Source organism: Phyllopteryx taeniolatus, chromosome 8, assembly GCF_024500385.1.
Source record: "Phyllopteryx taeniolatus isolate TA_2022b chromosome 8, UOR_Ptae_1.2, whole genome shotgun sequence".
Taxonomy (NCBI): Eukaryota; Metazoa; Chordata; class Actinopteri; order Syngnathiformes; family Syngnathidae; genus Phyllopteryx; species Phyllopteryx taeniolatus.
In genome coordinates, this window is record NC_084509.1 from 26907068 (window position 1) to 26931444 (window position 24377).

General features: G+C 46.7%; 2 protein-coding genes across 18 annotated transcripts in view; one reads left to right on the forward strand and one right to left on the reverse strand.

The window, feature by feature from the left end:
* Positions 1–360: 360 nt before the first annotated feature.
* Positions 361–12697, reverse strand: LOC133482600 (interleukin-1 receptor accessory protein). Of its 5 annotated transcripts, none has more exons than XM_061782892.1 (12): positions 12539–12697; positions 11325–11473; positions 9012–9186; positions 8412–8495; positions 8090–8303; positions 7829–7997; positions 7647–7718; positions 6691–6820; positions 5413–5561; positions 5100–5243; positions 3923–4066; positions 361–687 (listed from the first exon to the last, which is right to left on the reverse strand). In XM_061782892.1, coding segments are annotated over exons 1-12 (1665 nt in total). In that variant the 5' UTR covers positions 12541–12697; the 3' UTR covers positions 361–454. The 5 variants fall into 5 exon arrangements, with proteins under 5 accessions (XP_061638876.1, XP_061638875.1, XP_061638877.1 ...); XM_061782891.1 differs by lacking the exon at positions 361–687 and adding an exon at positions 776–2360; XM_061782894.1 differs by lacking the exon at positions 361–687 and adding an exon at positions 2073–2360 and having other exon boundaries at positions 3923–4062.
* Positions 12698–13006: 309 nt separating this feature from the next.
* LOC133482598 (latent-transforming growth factor beta-binding protein 4-like) overlaps positions 13007–24377 on the forward strand; it is a 39905-nt gene continuing 28534 nt past the window's right edge. For 9 of the 13 annotated variants that reach the window (XM_061782877.1, XM_061782878.1, XM_061782879.1 and 6 more), the window contains exons 1-3: positions 13007–13391; positions 18872–19085; positions 19728–19894. In XM_061782877.1, the coding sequence (XP_061638861.1) occupies positions 13022–13391; positions 18872–19085; positions 19728–19894 (751 nt within the window). In that variant the 5' untranslated portion in view covers positions 13007–13021. Of the gene's footprint in view, positions 13392–18494; positions 18551–18871; positions 19086–19727; positions 19895–22562; positions 23916–24377 lie in introns of those variants that run through there. The other 4 variants (XM_061782885.1, XM_061782887.1, XM_061782886.1 and 1 more) reach the window with 4 other exon arrangements.

Consider the following 24377-nt stretch of genomic DNA (forward strand, 5'->3'; position numbering starts at 1 on the left):
AAAACAATAACGACACGAGCGTTCGTGTGTGCATCCCATGAAGAGAGGAGAAAGTTGTCGGTTAAAGGTTCTTATTAGAATGTTATCTGTTTTTAAAGTCTTGGCTTTTTTCATAGGAAGTGTTTCTAAAGAAAAACAATTCCAGATGTAATCTTTTATTTTCTGTATTCGTTCCCCAAAAGTTATATGTTTTTATGGAAATGTCTTTTTTCTTGACAAAAGAAACAACTTTTACAGAAATATTGATTGCAGGTTGAATTTTCACAATTTTCAGAAGTCCTCATTTTCTGAAAACAACAACATTGCCCCGGAGATCAAAGAATTGCTTTTACAAAAAAAAGGCATAAAATTGAAGAGTCATTTTGTCATTTGAAGTCACATTTATTTATGCTTCGGTCGGGAAGGAATCGAACTTGTGTCTCCCGTGCGGAGACCCTTCTCGCGAGATCCTCATTCATCGCGATGGTTCAGGCGTAGCAACAGTACGCGGGGGAGGAGGGGGAAAATCCATCCACCCATCCATCCATTTCCTGTAGCGGGTCACGGGTGTGCTGGAGCCTATCCCAGCTATCTTCGGGTGAGAGGCGGGGTACACCCCGGACTGGTCGCCAGCCAATCGCCGGGGAAGCATTTCTCGGTTTGGAAGCAGCAATGCATGGTGGGAATGTTTTTGCAGATTCCTTAAACCTAATCGATATATATATATAGAGAGAGAGAGAGAGAGAGAGAGAGAGTGAGAGACAAAGGGCAGAATTAAAAAAACAAAGCTCGAGACTTTATTTGCATCAATATTTATTCATAAAACAGAGCACAAACAATTGCCAGGATTGACGTAAGTCTGTGGCCAAAAAGGCACCTGATCATATTAGCAAAATATGTTAGAAAGAGCACATATGGAGCTGAGGTTTTAATGGCTTTCGCAGTGTCTAGTGGTGCAAATAATACATTTTAGTATCTATATTTATGTTAATCATCGTAAATACACTTTACATGGGTAGAATCTGTGAATTATTTGAAAAGATGTCTTTCATATTATTGTCCAGTAAATATTTTGCGGGTTCGTTTTCAACAGTGCTTTCCTTTCCACTGTCAAAAGGAAGCTTGACCTTTTCCAACAAAGGTTAAGGAAAGGTGACATAAAGGTTGGGAGCCGGGACTTTCCCAAGAGGCCAAGAAAGCGACCCCGCCCCGTTTTCAATTTGACCGCTTTTCTGACCCTTCTTGTGACTAAGGTTAAAAAAAAAACAAGAAAACGACACAATGAGATAAAAAAACATCAACCAAGGGCGACGTTTCGGACCGCCAATAGCGGCCTTCCTTGCTGAGGGGTGGCGAAAGCGTCCGTTCATTCAGTGAGCAAACCGTTTTTTATTCCAAGCCAGTTCCATTCGGAAGTGTGTCGAACTGGGAGTCACATGACACGACCCCTGGGTTTGTATTGGCTGCTTGAGTGTTGTGAAATAAACGGGAAATGTATAACAAGATCATGTGGCACAAAGTTCACTTTTCTCATTTGAAGTTGGCTTTTGGAAAGTCTTCATCCTAGCAGTTTTCAAAGGACAAACAAATAAAAATGAAAAAAATATGAGTTTCTGGATGGTGGCACGGTGGACTGACTGGTTAGCACAGCTGCCTCACAGTTCTGAGGACCGGGGTTCAAATCCCGAGTTTGCATGCTCTGCCCGTGCCTGCGTGGCTTTTCTGCGGGTACTTTGATTTCCTCCTCCATCCCCAAAACACGCCTGGCAGGTTGACTGAAGACCGTATAATATGAAAGTCAGTGCGATTGGTTGTTTGTTTCTATGTGCCCTGCGATTGGCTCGCGACCAGTTCAGGGTGTACCTCGCCTCTCGCACGCAGTAAACTGGGATAGGCACCAGCACGCCCGTGACCTGAGTGAGGAGAAGCGGTCAAGAAAATGCATGGATGGAGTTTTTGGATAAGCAGCACGGCGAACAAGCGGTCCGCCGGCCAGCCTTAAACGCAGAGGGAAGACTGACGGCGATTGGCCGTCCTCATAAGCCCCGCCTCCTCGTCCCGGTCGGTGCCCGGCGGCCTCCTGACGGGCAGCTCCAGCCGCAGCTTCTTCCAGAAGCGCGAGGTCAACTCGCGCGATCGATCGCCGCGCCAGCGCACCGTGGCGAGCGCCACGCGCGCCCTCCTCAGCTCGCGCACCCACTCCTGCCGCCGCACGGGCTCGTACTGGATCAGGATGAGGCGCAGGTGCCCGCCCGCCAGGCCGTCCACGCCCGCCTTGAGCTCCAGCAGGCCCTGGGAACCCTGGCGGGCGTATCCGGGGCCCGGCACCAGCGCCAGGCGCCGGCTGCGAGCCACAAAGCGCAGAGTCTCGTCCGTGATGGCTGTCGGGACACCAGAAGAACAACAACTGCCGCGTGCATTTTGCATGTTTTGCCACACTTTCTACCTCAATTTGTAAAAGTATTTAGAAAATAAAAACGACTGAGATTCCACGATTTCGCCCATTTTAAAATATGACAATGTATGAGGCAAATAAAATATCGTAGCAATAAATATTCAGAAAAAGTTTGAAAACAGACGAAGCAACTACAATTTGAAAGTCTTGAAAATGGCAAGATTTAGAACGCCAGTGACGGAAATGAGTTTAGTGTCGAAAGTGTTGTTTGTTTGTTTGTTTGTTTTGTCCTGTTAGGTCAAGCAGAATGGAAAATCTGTATCCTTTTATGCCGGAACAGTTTTACTGTGTCACAGTGGAGTTTTTAAGCTTCTGCTGTGGTATTATAATTGAGGTTTATTGAGAATCAGACTTGATCAGTCGAACAGAACAAAGTTTCTGGAAGGGGGAGAGAAACAAAGACGAAAGACAAAGCACTCATTGTAAACAGGGTGAGAGAAGTCAATCATTACATTTATCTCCCAACAATGAAACATTAAATATGAATTTTGCGTGGGGCCAACCAAATTCAAATAGTCGTTAGTTGCATGCCTCATTAATATAGTTAAAAAGCTCATGAGATCAAGGTTATTAAATCATTCTGAAATGGTTAATTAAGACAATAATGTGCAGAAAAGGTTCAAATAATTTAGAAGACGTGATGTTAGAGAGACTAAAAGGGAAATTTTAATGTCAAATATATTTTCCTGTTAGAATGTCAGAAAATGTCATTGATTCTTCCCTCAGCTCCTTTTCCTTTGAATTTTGTGTTTTCATGCTTTGTTTACTTTCATAAATGTGGTGGTCTTGGCCTTATTCTGCTCTTTCTGCTGTGCACACCTTGGCCACTGGGGGGCGGTCAAAGACAGACGGTCAAAACTCCTCAGAAAGCCGCAAACAAAAACTCAATTACTCTGGAACCTGTCATCCGATTTTCAAAAGTCTTCATGAGTTGTTGTACTCAGGTTGAAGTGGTCGTTCCAAGCAAACTCAGCATTTTGATAGACTGTCGTTGTTGGCAAATTTTGTCACAGTACTCATATCAGCAGTCACGAGGTCAGCGAACACTAGTTCATATTTTGGGCGGACGTGAACTGTTCATGAGTTCATTTCTGCCCGATGAACGTCATTGTGAGCGGTTTTCGAACGAAAGTTCATTTTCATTGACAAAACCCGTCCAAAACGCAGCATACGCCGTACGAGCCGTCCATAAACGCTGTATTTGCCGACCGATTCAGTGCGGCCGCGCACGTGCACGAGCTGCGTTCGGGGACGCTGCGTAAATGGGAGCGAATGTGTTCTTTGTTAGGAAAATTATTCATATATCAGAAGGCTTTCGTTATAACACTGTACGATCACACTGTCATAACAGGGAATTTATTTTGTTTTGGAATATAAGACTACTCCCTGTCATACTGTGTTGCATGTTTTTTGTTTGCAAATTTTTATTTGTAGGCCAAAGCCTTCATTCCGAAGATTGATGTGTGTGTGTGTGTGTGTTCAACTCACTCCCGCCCGGCAGGCTGTCTCGGTCAAAGATGCACACCGAGTATCCCAAATGGTTCTCCAGGACTCTGCGCAGCGTCCCCAGGACAAACTTCTCCTCCTCGCTGTTTCGGGCGTACGAGATGTACACGTCGAAATCCTTGCTGTCTGCACGCGCACACGCGTTAGCGATGCACAGGAAACCACTTGACATGATGCAGCCCTCAAAGACTGAATATCTATTCAGCGTTACAACAAAGCGGCTCCTCGAAAAAGAGGTCGATGTGGTTCATCTGCGGCAATTTTGATGATTCTTTTCATTGACACAGCAATTATTAGATGATAGTTCGACACCACAAAAACGCAAAAAAACATATTTTGTAGTAACCGCGCTCCGCCCATATTGCTTGGCAGAAAGCCTCATTTCCGCTACGTCATTTGCGGCGCACCACCAACTGGGTGGTGAATGTATATGCTAGACAATAAACTAAAAAAACTAAAATGCAAAAATACAGCGACATGTTCGAAGAGCTGACAGGGTTAATCGGCATTTTGTCATCTCTAGTAGTGGCTTGGGTGAAAATGAAAAAAATGTGGATTGCAGGTTTAAAGCATTTATACGGAAAACTACTTTATTATGGAGTAGTGTAAATAAAAAAAAAAACATGAAAAAGATGATAGAAAAAATAAAACATTTTATTCAACAAATGTAGGGAAATAAAATGTAACCTAAAGAAAGGGGGGAAAGTGTATTAGGGCGTAAAAGGGTGCAATGTGTAACTCCGACCAGCAGAGGACGCTGCCTAACAAGATGAAATGCGTATTCTAAAAGTGTGGAAGAGCAACACCCGTGTTGTGACGGTGAACGTTGTAAACAAATGTTATAGTTTGGTGTTTTACAGATAAAACAATCCAAACTGAGACAAAGTGGGATAGGAAAAGGTCGACTCGGATTGGCCGTTGTGGGTGACGTTTCAGCAATGTCTGTTCAAGCAGATATGCTCACGGCCGATCACCGTAATCGACCAGAAATTTACCGTGATCAGTAATCGCGATCATTTCATCGGCCGGCCCCGAGCCGGGGTTTGCCGAGTTTCCAAAATTCCCACGCAAACGAACGCTTCCGAGATTGCCCCGTTCAGAGCGCCGTCCGGTACTTTTCCTTCCCGGTTGCGGCCAAGAGAGCGAAGGCGTCACTCACCCGTGTGCCGCTCGTCGGTGTCGAAGCGGGATCTGTAGAGCAGCAGCAGCTCCAGCCGGAAGACGCGGTAGAGCGCCAAGAGGGCCAGCGACAGCGCCAGGGTCACGGCCAGACCGCAAGCCAGCTCCAGCGACGGCGCCGACGCTGGAGCCCCAAAGAAAAAAAAACATTTCACCATTTTCAAAGGCTGAGGATTACGTTTTAGTTCCAGCGCACCCCGCAAATCCGCGCTTCAACACCCGCTGATTCACCTATTTGTCCATCTTTTAAAAAATATTAATATATTATAAAAACCGAGCGAGTCCGTTCGCACCTTCCTCCTCCAGTCGAGCTCTTCGCGTCTGGAATCCTCGCCGGTTCCTCACCGAGCAGTCGTACGTCTCGCCGAGGTCCTCGGAAGCGAAGTCGCGGATCAGCAGGGCGCTCTCCTCGATGCGGTCGCCGTGGTCGGAGCGCACGTGCCTGAACGCAAGCCGGCACCGGCGCCGATATTCAGCATTTGGACGAATATCATTCTCCTTTTCTTATCATTTGATCAGTAACGGTAAAATCGCGGCCTTTTTGAAAATCAATTCGTTTGCATGATTGGAGGATTTGAATTCTCGGCAGCTGTTATTCAACAAAAGCTCATGGTTGTTTCTCAGAAAAACAATATTCTGAAGTGATACTTTTCTCACTTTTGGGTCCCAAATGAAGTTTCAGGATTTGCAGCGTTTTCTGATAATTTTGATTCCATTTTTTTTGGGCTCTATTTCTCCTCTGGCTGAATTTGGCTTTTCCATGAAAAGAAACCCAAATGCATCTTGCCATCTTGCTGCGATATCTGTGACGAGGCAGCCATTTTGCATTCACACCATAGCAGACGCCGGCACGCCGGACGACTGGTGAGCTCCTCTGCCTCACAGTTCTGAGGACCGGGGTTCGATCCCCGGCCCCGCCTGTGTGGAGTTCGCATGTTCTCCTCGTGCCTGCGTGGCTTTTCTCCGGGCACTCCGCTTTCCTCCCACATCCCAAAAACATGCGTGCGACGTTGATTGACAACTCTAAATTGCCCGTAGGTGTGAATGTGAGTGCGGATGATTGTTTGTCTCTATGTGCCCTGCCATTGGCTGGCGACCGGTTCGGGGTGTACCTGTAAGAGGGTGTCGCCCGAAGATAGCACGTGAGGAGAAGCGTTAAAGAAAATGGATGGGTGGACCGTAGCAGGCAGCAAAATAAATCCTGTTGCATTAAGGAATATGTATGAATTTGTCAAATTGTCGTAACTATTGCATCCCTTCATCGTTATTGCGATTGTATCGAGACAAGAGTACTTTAAGGGCTCGAACCAGCAGTCGGGATCATTTATGCACGTTTATCCGCAGAGTTTGAAGGGCAGCACGCAAGTTGTATTGGATGAAACGATAAGAAAATGACCCTATCGGCCCGGTCGCCAGCCAATCGCGGGGCGCGCGTAGACGAAAAGGCACGTCCACTCATGGACAATTTCGAGCCGTCGAGAAAGTTTTAAAATACCCGCAGGAAAACCCACGCGAGCGGTTTACTCCGGCAAATGTGCAAACTCTGGCTAAAAAGTCAAGAAGTTTGCTACCGGTTGCTTGCGGAGAATCTGGGGTCCGCCAGCTGGTCCGCCGCGTAGCCGTCCACGCTCCACCAGATGGACCAGTTGGCCGAGTCCAAGTAGGGGAAGTGTCCTCTGCACACCAGACGCACGTCCGAGCCTGGCGGGAAGCAGCACGCCGACACGTACGTGGCGCGACAAACGCACTCTCACTCCCAAATACTGTACACTCGTTACCGCCATTACCTACTTAATAAAATAAAATAATAAAAATTAAATAAAAAATACACAAATAGAGTAGTAGATCAAATGCATGTTTGCATATTTAGTGCATGTTAGTATTTACAGTACTACTGTACATTACTGTATGTTTAAAAGATTAGGACTAGAACGTGTTTATAAGTGTATGATAGATGTTACTAGGTTCATACAGCTTTCAAATATGAAAACATTATTCCCAAAATATGCGGTCACCACTTCCCAGATTTCACCTACTGTGGGAGTGATCCGGAAGCCAACCCTCGCAATGAAAAAATATTGACTATTATTATCATCACTACGATAGTGACTATTGTCCATTATAAAATAATAATTACAAAAAAACTATTCTGGCATTTAGCGAGTAGAAATCATTTTGGTCATCATAACTGATCAGGAAAAGTTTAGTCTGATTGAACGTCAGACAGTCCAAAAAAATAATCATAATAATGTGTCTTTTTATACTCAGTCAATTGGACTGCATTTCCAGCAAAGCTCGTTAATAGGAAATGATTCGGTACTCTCAAGCGCGCACACCCGCGTGCGCCGGCCGGCCAGTGGAAAAACTGAAAATGCATTTTGGGTGCATCGCGAGTGTCTGCCATACGATGTGAAAAAGAATCTCAACGTGCTGTAGTTTGTGTTGCACGCGGCCCTGCTCCGAAAACCTTCTTCCGCTTTCCTGGGCGCGCGGCGTGCATTACAAGGCGGCCGAGGCGCCATCTCACCTAGCTTGACGCTGAAGACGTGCTCGGCCGTCGGCTGCAGGATGCTCGGCTCTTTGGGCAGGAAAACCGGCGCTAAACCACACACGCAAACACACACCTTTCCATTACATTTGTGTGTGTGTTTTGGCTCCTTTTCTCCGTGTGTGTGTTTCACTGTTTGTGTGTGCGTGCGACGTGCTCACAGACGGCAGTGACGTTGACGCCGCGTGTGAAGTGAAGCGCTCTACCGGCCCTCCGGTAGTGCACCTGGCACCGGTAAACGCCTTGGTAGTGGTCCAGCATGTAGTGGACCTCCAGGCGGGCGCCGGCCTGCTGGCGGTCGCTCGTCCAGCCCGAAGGCTCCACGCACTCCTGACACACACACACACACACACGCAGGTTTCCAGGGTCCCGGCGAGCCATTTTGGGCGATTGCGTGGCGCAGCGTCGCGATCGGTCCTCACGTGGTACCAGGTGACGACGGGCGCGGCGTCAGCCATCTGGCGGGCCTCCCGCCAGTCGGGGCAGTCCAGAACGTCGCCGCCCTGCAAAGGGATGAGCGCCCGAGCGGGCGCCACGGCGACCGGCAAGTCGCATTCCCGGCCACCCTCTGGCGCTGCCCGCGGGCGGCGGAGCACGCTCACTCGCGCGGCCATCTTGACACACTCGGAGCGGTGGCTGGAGGAGGAGCAAGAGGGTCGTCAGAGCAAAGCATTGTGGAATGCGGGGAGCCTGCGTGCGTGCGTGCGTGTCTCCGTGCGGTGTGTAGGCGGTGCCGGTTCTGACCATAGCTGGCAGACGTAGCGGCCCGCGTCCTCGGCCACCGCCGGCTGAAAGCACAACATGTCGTCCTCTTTGCTCAGACGCACACTGCGATGCGACAACACAAAACATTATTACGACACGATCAAATTACACTGCCACAACTCAATCACATTATAGCACAACACAATCTATACACAATTACGTTCAAACACAACAAGTGCGTTACAATACAATCGCTTCACAAGTCAATAGCATTACAACACAATCACGTATCAACGGTACAACACAATGGCATTACAACAAAACGACATTAATGCACAGCAACAGTCACATTACAACACAATTGCATTACAACTGCACAAACGCATTTAGACAACACAATCACGTTGCAACAACACATTCACATGCTCCACAAAAACACAAAACACAATCGCGTCACAGCATCATCAACAACGCCCTCTACTGTGCACACAACAACACGACACGCAGCGGAAGAACAAATCGCGTGTCGGGCTAAAATGTCCGAATTTGGTCAGGTTCCTTTTTTTTTTTTTTTTCACAAATGGATGCTATTGGTCAGCTTCCACGTGTGAAAAATTGAAAATGTCTTGCTCTGCTGACCTGTGTGTGATTGGCTCCAGGTGTTGTCCTGGGAGGAGGCGGTACCACAGCAGGTCGCGTGCGGACGAAAGGTTGGAGAGGGACGGCTGGCGGAAGAGGGGGCACCGCAGCCACGCCGCCTCGCCCTCCAGGACCCGCACGCCTGCGGACTCGCCCCGGTCGTGGCACCGCGCCCCTAAACACGCACGCACACATGAAATACCAAAACACAAGTGCTACGAACGACTTGGTGGTAAGTCAAATTGACTTGTGAATTTTTGTATTTGAATTAAAACAAATTAAAGAAAAACACACAGTACAGCAGACCCCCACATACTTGCGCTTCAGCACCTCTGCGGATTTTGGAAAATATTTTTGAAAGTTATTTGCTTTTTGTTTTTTTTTTACATTTTAAATTTACATTTTTCTTTTTTTGGGGGGGGGGACGAAACCCAAAAATGCTTGGTCCCTGCTTATCCAAGAATTATCGATTATATATACAGTGGGTACAGAAAGTATTCAGACCCCCTTAAATTTTTCACTCTTTGTTATTCATTCATTCATTTTCTACAGCTTATCCGAGGTCGGGTCACGGGGACAGTAGCTTTAGTAGGGACGCCCAGACTTCCCTCTCCCCAGCCACTTCATCCAGCTCTTCCGGGGGGATCCCGAGGCGTTCCCAGGCCAGCCAAAAGTCGTCCCCGGGGTCTCCTCCCGGTGGGACGTGCCCGAAACACCTCACCGGGGAGGCGTCCGGGAGGCATCCAAAACTGATGCCCGAGCCACCTCATCTGGCTCCTCTCAATGCGGAGGAGCAGCTGCTGAACTCTGAGCCCCTCCCGGATGACCGAGCTTCTCGCCCGTTCTCTAAGGGAGAGCCCGGACAGCCTGCGGAGGAAACTCATTTCGGCCGCTCGTATCCGGGATCTCGTTCTTTGGGTCACGACCCGCAGCTCATGACCATAGGTGAGGGTACGAAACGGAGATCCACCGGTAAATGTTTTAATGTGTTTTGCTTATACTGATTGGACTTGTTTCGGAAAGCCACACCTCTGTCTATATAAGACCTTACAGCTCACAGTGCATGTCAGAGCAAATGAGAATCATGAGGTCAAAGGAACTGCCTGAAGAGCTCAGAGACAGAATTGTGGCAAGGCACAGAGCTGGCCATGGTTACAAAAAAAAAATTCTGCTCCACTTAAGGTTCCTAAGAGCGCAGTGGCCTCCGTAATCCTGAAATGGAAACCGTTTGGGACGACCAGAACCCTTCCTAGAGCCGGCCGTCCGGCCAAACGGAGCGATCGGGGGAGAAGAGCCTTGGTGAGAGAGGTCAAGAAGAACCCAAAGATCACTGTGGCTGAACTCCAGAGATGCAGTCGGGAGATGGGAGAAAGTTCTAGAAAGTCAGCCATCACTGTAGCCCTCCACCAGTCGGGGCTCTATGGCAGAGTACTGACAATGGCTGCCCACCAACGTTCACCATCCAACCTGACAGAACTGGAGAACATTGAATTATGCTGCAAAATCCATCGAGAAGGCGGCGGCGTAGATGGTATGCGGAACCGAGGGCCACGCTGAGTACGTCATCACAGCGTGTGACTAAAATGGACCAATCGCGAGAGATGATCTCCGCGGCGTTCGACGCGCAGCAACAATTTTTGACGTGTGCGCGTCAAGCTACGCAGACGGGCCGGGCGGGGCAATTTGTCGGTCACGTGATGCAACGCGGGCGTTGCCGATCGCGCGAGTACAAAGAGGCCTTTAGGCTTTAATTTTGAAGTTGGCCTCCGCAGCTCATCGGAGGCTCCCGGCCCAAACAATCGCCGCAGCGGCCGGCCCGACCTCGACACTTTCTATCACGTCTTGTACTGTCGCCATCAACGCAACACTAGCCCCAAATCGTGTTCCGTCGTCATTGCGAAACGGCGCTAGGTCATCAATCAGCGTTAGCGGCCAGCAAGCCGGCGGACGACTTTTCCGAGGCACCTCAATCGGTAAAAATGAATCTGCACGATTGCCTTTGATGCTGAGAGCCTGACACGGTTGCGGTCTTGACCGATCCATTTTGAACAAACTGTAAGGGAATGCGCTAGCTAGCTAGTAGCGACATTAGCTGTGACATCACTTCCTCACTTTCGTCAGAAGGAGGGGCAGATTGACGTCACATTGTTGCGATTTTTGCACACAGAATGACGTAAAAATGGTGGCCCAATGTGGTGTTTGAAAAGTATTTTGGGAATAAAGACTTTGTGGATTGAAATAAACGCCATCAGATAAAGAGGACATGGGCATTTACAATATAACAACAAGTTTCGACATGCAGGCTTTACTTGCGCTTTAACGCAGGCTCGCTTCCGTGTCCGTTTTCAGTCGAAGCAACGGCAGCGGGCGGCGGGCAGGCGCCCGGTGGCTCAGCGGACGCCTGGAGGGCCGCCGTCACCGTGGCGACCAGCAAAGACACCAGGAGGAAGACGCAGGATGTCCTACACACAGATTGGGCGTCACTTTCCCTTGCGAACGCAACATGCGCGTTCGTGCGAGGTGTGTTCCCATCCCATCGTTGTCATCATCATGTGACAAAAAAACGATTACTGACCAAAAGTGATTGTCAAGTGAATGCTTCACCAAATTTCCAATCATATTGCAATATTTTCCCTTACAAAATAGAAATGTTATTATGCCTTATTTCTTGAAAAAATGTTTTCCCCCAAAAATAAGATGAAAAGAAAATACGACTTGCTTCCCATAAAATCGATTCTTGATGATTTTCTTGAAACAAAAATAATCTCTGAAAAATATGGCAATTTTTCTCATCCAATCAAAAATGACTTTCCTCTTTTAAGATTGACCTTTGCCCCCAATTCTGCCTTTTTTTTTCTTGAAAAATTACCTCCTCTAAAAATTGGCTTTCGGGAAAGAAAATACAAAATGTTTGGTTTCGAACATTTACTTCGGTACAGTTTTGATTTCGCCTTGTAGGTACACTATGTTGTGTTGATTTGAATCATTTCAGTCCAGCTTTTTCACATTTTCAAACCTCAACCACATTTGTGCCGAACACCGATAGTAGCTCTTTTAACAGTGCTTAGGATGGCGATACTTGACGAGTAAAGATTGTGTTTTGCAGGTGCTACTTGCTTTCAAAAGACACATGCCATTTATATTCTTACTCTGTATTTGTGCGGGTGTACGTACGTACCAGTCAACTCGTAAGTAACATGATGTGATTCCTTTTGTCACATTTAGCACACAAGTTGCCCATTCGCAGAGTAAAAGCGAAACGCGTCCTTTTCTGAACGTTGGTGGACAATAAAGACGTGGAAAAGTTTTGGCTGATCACATCCACCCTTAATTCAATCCTAATGTATAATGTGACAAGCGATATAGCTCAAGTGTACATTAAAACGCACCCATCTCATTAAAACTCCATTTTTCAAAGTCACTAAATTGTACATCGAATATCCCATCATTGTCTTGTCAAGACCATTGAAAGCATAACAATGCCGGAGAGCAGAATAAGACAAAAAGCATATTGTTTGTTGCCTTACATGAGCGCGAGTCGCGAGCATGTGTCCGGACGGGAACGGAACCGAACACAACCGAAGAGTTCCGCGAATCGCCGACGCTTGCCGCGTCACGCGCGCATGCGCACTCGGGCGCCCACGAGCTGGGCCATTTTGGGTTCGGAGCGCCAAATGGCGTTGAAAGTTGCGCAAGTGGGCGCTCAGGAAGTGTCGCAAGTTCCTGTGCGCTTGCGAGTTGCGACACCCATTTGCCCGCTGACGGCACACGACACGCGCCCACCGACGTCTCCCTCTAGTGGCGGTGAGGAGTCCTGCATGCCGAAGGACTGAAGGTCTGCTATTTGTTGCATTGCTGTCATCGCTTTCCCCCTTAAAACGGCTTCATTAACGCGGATTTACTCTACGTCATTTCTCTCATTATATAATTGGGTAATTGTGTGAGTGTTCAGAAACAATGCCCTTATTTCCGAAATCAATAATTATACATGTCCGCTACGTTCAACAACGATGTGTTGTACAGTATTTAGCTTGTCTCCAATAATTAGTGCCGCTCATTCCACTTTTTTTGGAGCAGTCGTGAGCGTCGGTCACCGCCCTTGCTGGCTTCCTATTGGCCGAGTCGCTCGCGTTCCTATTGGCCGCCCGCACACACTCGCGTGCCCCCCTTTCACACCCAGACGGGTGAGTTTCAAGCTCGCCGCACTTTGCAACCGGAGTCTCCTCCCGACATGCGCGTGCTCCTGCTCTGCGTGTGCTGCACGACGACGTGGATGCTCGGCGCGCACGCCGCCGACGGGCACCGGAACCGACACCGGGAGCGGACGCGGAGGCCGGCGGAGGAACGGAGGCGGGAGGCGGGGCCGCCCGGGAAGGGGAGGTCAGCGTCCAAACATTTGCCACAACTAACCTGTTGTTTTCTGTACCTTCGATCCTACGAATGACGTCGCATTCTCACATTCAAATCATTTGACGACGTTGACCAGTTCAGGGTGTCGTCCGCCTTTCGCCCCAAGTCAGCTGGGATAGGCTCCGGCGCACCGCGACCCTAACCAGGATAAATGGATGGATGGAATTTGTTTGGTAGGCTGCAACTTCGAGAAAATTCAGCCCCCCAAAGAACTTTGCGAGACGTTGTCTACCATGGGGAGAGCCAGCGAAAAAAGTTTCAACCAGCCATGACTGAAAAGAGTCTGCCATTTCGGTTTAGCCTCACTTGTGCCGACAATATTTTTCTCTTTTAAAGGGTTTCAGCCCAGTGTGAAACCACGTTAATTTTGCAACTTGAAATGTGGTAGATGTATCCATCATGAGTAGAAACAGTCTCTGGAAATAATGTTTGACAACACACAGGAAGTCTGCACCCAACTGGATTTTTTTTTTTTTTTTTTAAAGATGTGGCTTTTGGGAGACATGTCTATCATGAGTAGACCCACCAAAAAGTCTCAAGAAGCCACGCCTGAAAAGACACAGGAAGTCTTCCATTTTGCTTCAAAGTGGCCTCACTTGTATTCAACTGTATTTTTCTTTTTTAATCACTGCCTTCAAAAGCCGTCAATGGCAGTGAATGAGTTAAAGGAATTCATCCCCTGAAGCTTCTTTGTCTTAGCAACATGAAATTTGGGTGGCGTGTCTATCATGAGTAGACCCACCAAAAAGTCTCAAGAAACCATTTCCGAAAACACACAGAAAGTCTGCCGTTTTGGTTTGAAGTGGCCATTTTAGGCTCATTTGGTTAAGTTTAGCCCAACCAGGGAAAAAACAAAAAAATCAGCCCCCGCAGCCTGTTAAATTTTGCAACATAAAACTTGGTAGATATGTCTATCATGAAGGGTCCCACAAAAAAGTCTCAAGAAGCTGTACCCGAAAACACACGGAAAATCTGCCAGTTCAGTTTGAAGTGGCCATTTCCGGGTAATTTCCAGATTTTGTCCTATTGCGACCAAATGTGGTAAAACGTGACCTCGGATGGAGTGTGTTTATCACAATTGCGTCGGCGGCAAATCAGCAGCTTCTCAGTGTTACAATGCTGACACCTCCGGAATGTGACGCGTCCTGTGAGTTCGCGAGTGGCCGGGAGGTCAACGTGCACGCACACACACACACAAAGTCACCTCGCAGAAAGTCAGCGAAAAAAACTGTGAAGTGTTAACTTATCATTTATAACGCATGCAATATAAAAAGAGAAATGAAAATGTAGATGTAAAATATTTCGCTTTGCTTCACACTGACAAGTGTTTTTTTTTTTTTTAAATTTAAATTAGCAGACCCCCCCCGGAAAAAATAAAATAAAAAATTAACTCTAATGTATTGATTATTTTATCTAAGTTTCAGTAATTCATATTATTAAATAATCGGTTAGTTAATAAAATGGACATAATAAAATAAAAAGTACTAGTAAAATAAACAGTTTGTAAATACATTTAACGTTTATTTATTTAAATAATTAAATTATCAGAAATACATAATATAGTAATATATATATGTATATATATATATATATATAGTATATATACTGTATAATATGTGATAGTATGCTGGAATTAAATTGAACTTTTAAGAAAATGTATTAATATATTATGTGATACATAATGCATATTATAACTATAGTTTATCTGATATTAAATGCATTTTAAATAAAAAATGAATGTTATATTTTATAATTTTACAAATGCATTTAACAACTATTTTATTAATTAGCACCATTATATTAAAAACAAAAATGGATTAAATTATTGTCATAAACAATATTTTATACAGTATGCAGTACATCATCCCTCAATTATTTATGTTAGGAAATAATTGGTTACATTTGTGGATCTACTAAAACAAGTAAAACATGAGAATAAATTATATTAGAATTGAAGTAAAGAATTTGACATCTACGTTGAACACTGATTTATGACAATCGACTGGTCCGAGTCCAACATGCCTACAAACGCACAGGAAGTCTGCCATTTTGGGTTGGAGCAGAGATTTTAGGCTCAAATGGCTCATGTCCGCCCAACCAGATTAACACAAAATAATAAAAATAAATCGTCCAGTTAGTATTAACAATATGAATTTTGGACATGTCAGTCATGAGTAGACCCACCAAAAAGTCTCAAGACCGGAAATCTGCTATTTTAGTTTGAAGCGACCATTTTAGGATCAGTTGTGCCCAACCATACATTTTATTTATTTAGTCCATGAAGCCAGTGTGACTCAGACATGCTTACCAAATTCTGTGTTGCTATCATAAGTAGAGCCACAAGAAAGTCTCAAGAAGACATGCCTAAAAAGACGCATGAAGTCTGCGGTTTTGGTTCAAAGCAACGGCGTCACTTGAATTCCATGTGAATTGAAGCATATGTTTCATATGAACGATGACACATATCCACATACACTGCTAGCTTGACTTTCAAGTGCGAAAACCTACCAATTTGTCCAATTGCTTGGTCGTTTTTGTATTATTTTTTAGCGCTGTGCCGCGAGACAAAATTTTAATTGCGAACAAACGTCAGCTACAACGCCACACGAGTGAAGTGACAACCTTTGGTTTGCAGTCGTTGTCGAAACGTAATAGTGCCATGTTTGCGCCACCATTCAAGTTTTTTCATAAACTTTGCCAAAAACGACAGAGGAGCGTCTGTAAGTGATTTTTAAGACACTGTTAGATTTGTAATGTACATATAACATGATGTATGAGTGAGCTGAATGCTAGTTAGCATTATTATTTTTTTTAAACCTAGAATAGTAATCGCTAGCGCACAATTGCTAACGTTTAGCATCAGCTAATTTTGTTGTTGTCTCAAATTCTGTACACCGAATTTATACCATACACACAGTACAAACATATGCAGTCTACGGATAGAAGTCCATTCCTCATCAATGAAAAAAATGCATGTTCCTACTAAAAAAAAAAAAAAAAAAAAGGAAAAAGGTTTTTAAAAAAAAAAATGTTTTGGGGGAGGGGTGGTGGGGCTGGGGAATTACTCAATGGAACAGTTGATAAGATAATCCATCCATCCCTTTTCTGAGCCGCTTCTCCTCACGCAGTCACATTCACACCGAGTGGGAATTTAGAGACTTCAATTAATCTACTATGCATGTTTTTGGGATGGGGGAGGAAACCGGAGTGCCCGGAGAAAACCCACACAGGTGGGGCCGGGGATTGAACCCCGGTCCTCAGAACTGTGAGGCAGACGCTCTAACCAGTCGTCCACCGTGCCGCTGACAGGATAATCAATTGTAAAAATATTCGATCGTGACAGCCATACTGAAAACGTGCATAGACTGAGAACTATGTAGGGCTGAATTATGGAAATTCCCAATCCCCAATCGGCATTCATATTGACAGTAACTAATGACGAGCGAATCACAATCGAATCGTTACAACTTGAACTATTCCGAAATATTGTCATTGTCCAACAAATGAAAATGCAACTTAATCTCAGTGGACCTCTGCATACTCGCGTTTCGGCATCGAACGAGTCACCTATTCACCAACTTCTTTTCAATTTAAAATGTTTTAAAAATATATATATATTTTTGTTTTTCCCCCTGGGGGGGACCAATCCTGAATTCAAGATTTTAAAAATATATATATTTGCACAAAAAAGTAAAGAAGTTATTCTTTGATTTGTTTTGCTTCAAATGTGAAAATTCAGATTTCTTTATTTTTTTACAATAAATCAAAGAGGGAAAGAGAGATGTGCTGGTTTTCACATCTGTTTTTATGTTTCCCTGTATTATTCTATATCACAATATATACTGTATGACCAGGTTCCCCAAAAATGTCATTTTCTTCTCGATATCGTGCAGCCTCGTCAGAACAATTTTGTGTCTTTACCGTTATTCTGATTACATAACGACAAGAGTGTTATGGCTTTTAAGGAGTATTTCGGATCATTTATGAACTTGTATTTGCAGAGTTTGAAGGGCAACAGGTGTCAATTGTGCAACTCACACCATCTTTGTCTTCTTTACCGTGATGCTTTTTGTATTTACCGTTATGCAAGAAGTGTATTTCATTGGCCCACCACAATTTGCTCTGTCATCAAGGATTGCCATTACTAAGCAGCTATCCATTTCCCGTAGCGCTTCTCCTCACACGGGTCACCAATCTCAGCTGACTCTGGGCGAGAGGCGGGGCACACCCTGAACTGGTCGCCAGCCAATCGCAGTGGCTTTGCTATGAAAAACAAAAATTGGAAATCATCAAGAACTTTTCGAAAATAGGACTTTAAGCGTGGCTGTTTCAGCGTGGGAGATATTTACCCAGAGAAAACCAAGGCGGCATCAAAAAATGATACATCCGAAATTGTATTTGTCTTTACCGTTATTGATCCAATATGAAAATGGATCAGATTGTGTAACCTTTGACAGAACAAAATGTGATAATGATTGATAATTAAAATAAATGTTATATAAAATGCTCAAGTGTCGTTGAAAGCAGTGACAAAGATGTGTGTGTGTGTGTGTGTGTTTGTGTGTTTGCGCGCGCACAATAGGAGCAAGACACCGTGAGTAATGATGAAATCCTCGGCGAGAGGTGGCGTCCTCTCTCATGCTGACACGCTTTTTTTGCGGCGCTTCCCGGTCGGCGCGACTCAAGCTAACGTCAACAACGCGCAAACGGGACAAACCAAACGCTTCCGCTGGCCCGTCCGCCACTTTTTCGTCCGTTAGCGTCCACGTGCTAACGTTGACTTCAGACAACATTTTGGGTGGGACGAGGTCACGGTGAGGTCGCGACGAGGTCGTCGCCGGTCGCGTTCACGAAGCCAAGGACGAACCCACGTGAGCGTGAGGACGGCCGGAATGGAACCCGGAATCTCGGAAGTGTGAGGCAGACGCGCTGACCCCGAGGTCGCCGTTTTGCCGCCTCGTCACCTTCGTAACGGTCGCCTCCGTCAGCTCTCACCTGCTTTGAACGATCGTCATATTTGCTCATAGAAAAATCAGATTGTAAACGTGTGTGTGCGTTGGCGCGTGTGCGCAGATGGGGCGCGTGTGCAGATCCGGTAGCGAGGATGAAGACCAGCACGTGTGTCAAATGTGAGTACACACATCCAAGATGGCTGCCACACCCGCGTTCATCATTTCCTGTCCCTTAACGCACGTGTGCGTGCGTGACTGAATGTGCGTGTGTGCGCGCACCTGTGCAAACGCAACATTGATTTCGTTTGCCATAAGTGACTCTTTTTAAAAGAATAAACATGTTGTAGTGACTGGCGTGTCACATTTCGATTCTTAACACATTAAACGCACACACGCGATTGTGCTAATGATCTTTTCTTCTTGCTTTTGTCCTTTGTCTCCTTTCCTCTTTTCCTTCTCTCCTCCATCCTCGTCTCTTCTCCTCGTGTCCTCCCGCAGGGCGTTGTCCCCCTCGTTGCCGCGGCGCCCCCCGGTGTACGAAAGGCGTCTGCGAGGTTTCCACGGCGACGCCATCACCCGCCAATCAGCTCACCCCGCCCACTTCTTTGAGTCCGCACCCGAGTCCCGAATCGGAGGACTCCGGACCGCCGTCAGACAGACCGAAGCTGGGGGCTAATCGTTCAGCGGGAGCGGCAAAGACGACTTTTCTCAGGTGAAGATTCCAACTGAAGTTGAGGAAATCTCGAGGAAGACTTTTACGATCCGAATGTTGACTGCTGAACGGACGTCAAAATACTTGCGGGAGACCGCAAACAATTCACACGTGATCAGCGCTAATGCTAATGTTAATGCTAATGTTAATGTTAATGCTAATGTTAATGCTAATGTTAATGCTAATGTTAATGCTAATGTTAATGCTAATGCTAAACAAAGATCTCAGAAAGTCACAGAAAGGCTACTAGCCCGGAAATGCTAAATATTTAACCGGTAGTGATATGGGGTCATTGTCATATAAATGGGTTCATAATGGTGAAGACACTTTGGGGGAGGGACTTTTTTCTCATTGAGCATTTATTTATTAATTTTTATTGTTTTATTTTTTTTCTCCGCCTTGGTTTTGTATGTATAAATGTCTCTCCCATGCTGAAAGAGCCTCACTTGAAGTCCTACTTTCAGAAAGTTTTATTCCATAACAGTAAAGACAAATGAATACATGAATTTCGTGGCAGTCAACTGACCAAGAAGTTTTCTTCAAATTATGTGGGGGAAAAAAAACACTTAATCATAATAATCACTTTATCAATTGTGTGTGTGTTTTTTTTTTTTTTAATCGATTAATATCATATCTCGACAGTCTGCGTGAGGCTCAGGCCGTCCTGATGAAGAAGACGGCGGCAGGAAGAAGAGACAAGATGGCCGCCATCCTGATGAAGCACATCGAGAAGGAAAAGAAGAAGCTCGACGTCCACAAGTCGTTCTCCCGCGATGGCGACGTCGCTGTAGGCGCCGACGCAGTCGCAGGTAACGTCATGCTAACTTCATCAAATAACGGCACCGGCGGCCAACTCGTCGGTTTTACCGGCTGCGATTTGCTTGATGCGTTAGCTCAGCTGCCATATTTCATGTGGCAGATTTGCTTGTAAACTCGTGCCAGTAAATGGACGGAACTTCATAAAGCGGCAACCTACAAAGTGCGCAAAATTGAATGCCTCGCAGTCACACACACACACACCATCCATCCATCCATCCATTTTCTACCGCTTATCCGAACACAGGAGGAGACCCCGGGGACGACCCAGGACATGCCGGAGAGACTACGTCCTTCGGCTGGCCTGGGAACGCCTCGGGATCCCCCCGGAAGACCTGGATGAAGTGGCTGGGGAGAGGGAAGTCTGGGCGTCCCTGCTAAAGCTGCTGCCCACGCGACCCCCCCCCCCACACACACACACCAAAACAACCCAAATATATTTGTAATCTTATGATTACACATGTCTGCGATTGGCTGGCGACCAGTTGAGGGCGTACCCCGCCTCTCGCCCGAAGATAGCTGCGCTAGGCTCCAGCACGCCCGCGACGCGCGTGAGGATAAAGCGGTACGGAAAATGGATGGATGGATGGATTACATGTGTTAATGCCCATATGCAGGATATTTCATTGTTTATCATTGCTGTAGCAGTGTTACACACATTGGCACCGCCATCTTTAAACACTCATGCAAACGTTAGAAATTTGTGTTTTCCTTTTTCCAAATAATGTAAATAGATATCATTTTTCCTTTATACTCCGTGTTGTTGTTCATTTGACCATTTTATATTATCAATATACAGTATTTTGTCTACATCCGTTCCCAAGATGTCATTTTATAAACAAGTTCCAGTGACCTAATGTGTGTGGATGTGTGTGCGTTTGTATGTTTATCTTGTAAGAATGCCGCTAAGCTAATCACGCTAACATCCACACAGCACGCATTTCACCTCCTATTCGTTATTTTCTGTAATCAGGAATGTGCAGATACGCTCCTGATGATTGACATAATGCACACACACAGAACACGCGCGCACACACACACGGAGTAAAAACAAGCTGGCGGTGATGTCATCGTTGAGGAATGGTGCTTCGGGGTTTTGTGAGCTTCAGATAAGGAATGTAAACGCGCTGGCCCATTCGTGACATGTGATCCTTGCACCAAGTAGCAGCACTTCCTGTTATTGCGCTGCACCGTGGCCACGCCCACTTTTGTGAGCCCCCATTCTTCACGGTGGGAATGCGTTGCACACACACCTGTGATGGATAAGTGAAAATTCCCAATATAAAGGAGACCGTAAATTGCGAAAATTCAACCCCCCGAAAATTCTCGAATGAGCGGGAATGTACTGCCATAAGCTATTTTGGCGTTGGTTGCTCCCCCGCGAAAAAATGGAAAAAAAGGCGACAGAAAGGAAAACCAAATGAGAGTCTGCGGGTGCTGCACCGTGAACATAAACGTACACATAGCACTGCCGGCATAAACTACGGCTGCTACGTTATTAGTGTGTTTGTAACAGAGTGCTACTATAACTCTAACTTTCTGTGTTTGAAGTTGAATTTTTTGGGATGGAAAATCAATTAAAAGTGAAAAAGAGGTGCTAAACTTACCTGTTGAGCAGAAATACTGCCAATTCCACCTAGCTTCGGAATCCTATCGGTTGCCTGATATGTTTGGGATCGACCTTTTTTTTTTTTTTTTTTTTTTTTCCCCCAGAGGTGCTATTTTCCAAAATAGTTTTTATTTGCATTATTTGTCGTCGAGTTGCAGTCGTTCGGGGCGAACCATTCTACAGACGGACGACAGAGCAAAAGCCGTGCGGACTTTGGCAGAGTCAAAAGGCGCACCGCCACATTTCCATACTCAACTTCCAAATGAAACACGCCAGCATGAACGTCTGATCGGTTTATTCACGACCCCAATTCCGATGAAGTTGGGACGCTGTGGTAAACATCAATAAAAACACAATACAATGATTTGCAAATCATGATCGACCTATATTTAATTGAATACGCTACAAAGACAAGATATTTCATGTTCAAATTGATAAACTTTATTGTTTTGAGCACACACAAGAAAAGCTCGTACAAGGCATAAGGAAAAGTGGAAATACTTTTGGGGGGAGTGCGAGGGGAAACAAAAACGTGGAAGCAAAAACACACGCCGGACCAGGCAAATGGAAAATGAACAACAATATTCCGGTGACGAGCTTCCATCTATCCGGCGCTGAACTCCTCACGATGCCAAGCAGCTGTGCGCCGGAGGCTCCGCCCCTCCGGCGTGGGCAGAAAATGGAAAATACTGAGTGTCAGTAACGCAAACCAGGATCATGACACCTGCGACGAGATGGCCGACGTTTGTTGACGTCGCTCCTTTGGCGCGTTCGGCCGTGTTTCGGCGCTTGGCTTCAGTTGTTGTTGTTTTGCGCTTTGAGGGAAGGTTTGTGTGGCCGTGCGTAACGTTTGCGTCAGGACGTGAGCTCATAGCCAAACACAAACGAGAACAAGACTCCTTTATGCCGCGGAACCCCGTCGGTCGGAAAAAGTTTGAACACAAACTTTAAAATTCCTTTTTCAGGCCACTCCCCCTCGCTCCACACTCGCCGCCTGTCAATCACTCTCATTGTTCTTCGGATATAACGCACACGCACGCAAAATGTCTGCGGCATCTGAGTCATTAATTACACAAACAAAACTTGAGAGTTAAAATTTTTTCAAATTGGACCTCAGTTACACGCCTGGCTAATATTGCTAGAAATAGAAAATTGTGATTATTTCTGATCATAATCACACCTCGGCAGTTGGTTGTGCCCGTGGGCCTGGGCGGCGGGCTTGACTGGCAGTGGTGGGGCTCGGCGGCACTAGTGGGCCTGGCTAGAAATGGACGGCAGGAGCGGGCCCGGGTGGGAGAGGCGCACAGCGGGCGTTGACGCCGCAAGCGTTGGTCGGGGGAAGCGTACGGCGGGAGCGGAAATACGGCCGGAATGGCAGAGGTGTGCCCGGATGGCGCGAGCGCGCGGCCTGGCGTCAGCATGTTAGTTTGTTTCCACATGTGCTTGCGTGTGTGCGACAGACACACACCCTTGGCAACACAAAGAGTGCTTGTGTGTGTGCGCAGCCCAAAATTTACAAGACTTCGGTTTTCTTCAGCTTGTTGTTTTTTTTTTTTTGCTTGCATCATCAGCGAGACGCGCGGGGAGACTCTCGCCGCATTGACCTTTGGTTTACGGCACTGGCGAGCCGCGCCGGGAGACGGCCACGGAGGAGGGCGGCGGCGGGAGTGGGCGTGTCCTGACGGGGCGTTTATGTTGGAGCGGAGCCCCAGCGGCTCACTGCTTTCAATTCGATCCTCTGCAAGGCAAGAACGCTCGCTCGCTCGCTCCCATCGGAGAGCAGCAGAGACGCACGCCGTGCAAGAACCGCGACCTTTGGAACCAGACTTTCTCCTATCGGAACCAGACTTTTGCCTTTTGGAACCGGACCTTCTTCTTTTGGAACCAGTCTTTCTTCTTCTTAACCAGATCTCCTTCTTTGGAGCCAGACCTTCTCCTTTGGAACTAGAATTTCTCTTCTGGAACAAACCTTCTTCTTCGAAACCAGACTTTCTCTTTTGGATCTAGACCTTCTTCTTCATCTACTTCTCATCCTGCTTCTTGTTCTTGTTCTCGTGCTGCTTCGGACCCAGACCCCGTCCTCTTCCTCCTCTTTCTTCTCGTTCGGACGATGCCGATCCCGCCAAACACGAACTGAGGAGCCCCAAAAGTCATCATGCCGCGTCTGACGCTCGTCCGCTTGCTGTCGTCCGTGGTCGTTTTCTTCTCCGTTGCGGCCGACGGGCAGTCGGCGGGCGCGGCGGCGGGTCTCGGGGCGGACGGGGTGCGGGTGATGTTCACGCCGACCATCTGCAAGGTGCGCTGCGACCAGCGGCGTTGTGTAAATCACTGCGAGCGCGGCAACGTGACCACCCTGTTCAGCGGCCCGGCGGCGGGACGGCGGGACGGCGACAGATTCAGAGTGTGTGAGTCACATTATTACTTGATTGACAGCCGTCATTTAGCAGCAGTTCCTTCGCGTGTGCGTGACTTTATCCGAATGACAACTCTCCCGCTCCTTTCTTGGTTAAGTGAGACAGAAAGGTTTCCAAGGTAACATTGGCGATGGCGAATAATGGGGATTGTGCGCCCGAATTCTGCCTGGCAACAGGTGACCAGGAAAAGCAATTTAAGCATGTTGGTAGCTCAAGTTGAATTTGTTTTCGTTTGAAAAGCGTTAATCATTTAGAGGCACGGTGGACGACTGGTTAGCACATCTGCTTCACAGTTCTGAGGACCGGGGTTCAAATCCCGGCCCCGCCTGTGTGGAGTTTGCATGTTCCCCCCGTGCCTGCGTGGCTTTTCTTCGGGTACTCCGGTTTCCTCCCACATCCCCAAAACATGCGTGCTAGGTTGATTGAAGACTCCAAATTGCCCGTAGGTGCCAA

What these genes read in the sequence shown, in the direction of transcription:
- LOC133482600 (XM_061782891.1), bottom strand. An exon ending in CGTCAACGTCACTGCCGTCT is followed by an intron (nt 7,719 to 7,828) that starts GTGAGCACGTCG and finishes TGTGTGGTTTAG; the next exon opens with CGCCGGTTTTCCTGCCCAAA. An exon ending in AGACAGCCTGCCGGGCGGGA is followed by an intron (nt 2,361 to 3,922) that starts GTGAGTTGAACA and finishes GTGTCCCGACAG; the next exon opens with CCATCACGGACGAGACTCTG.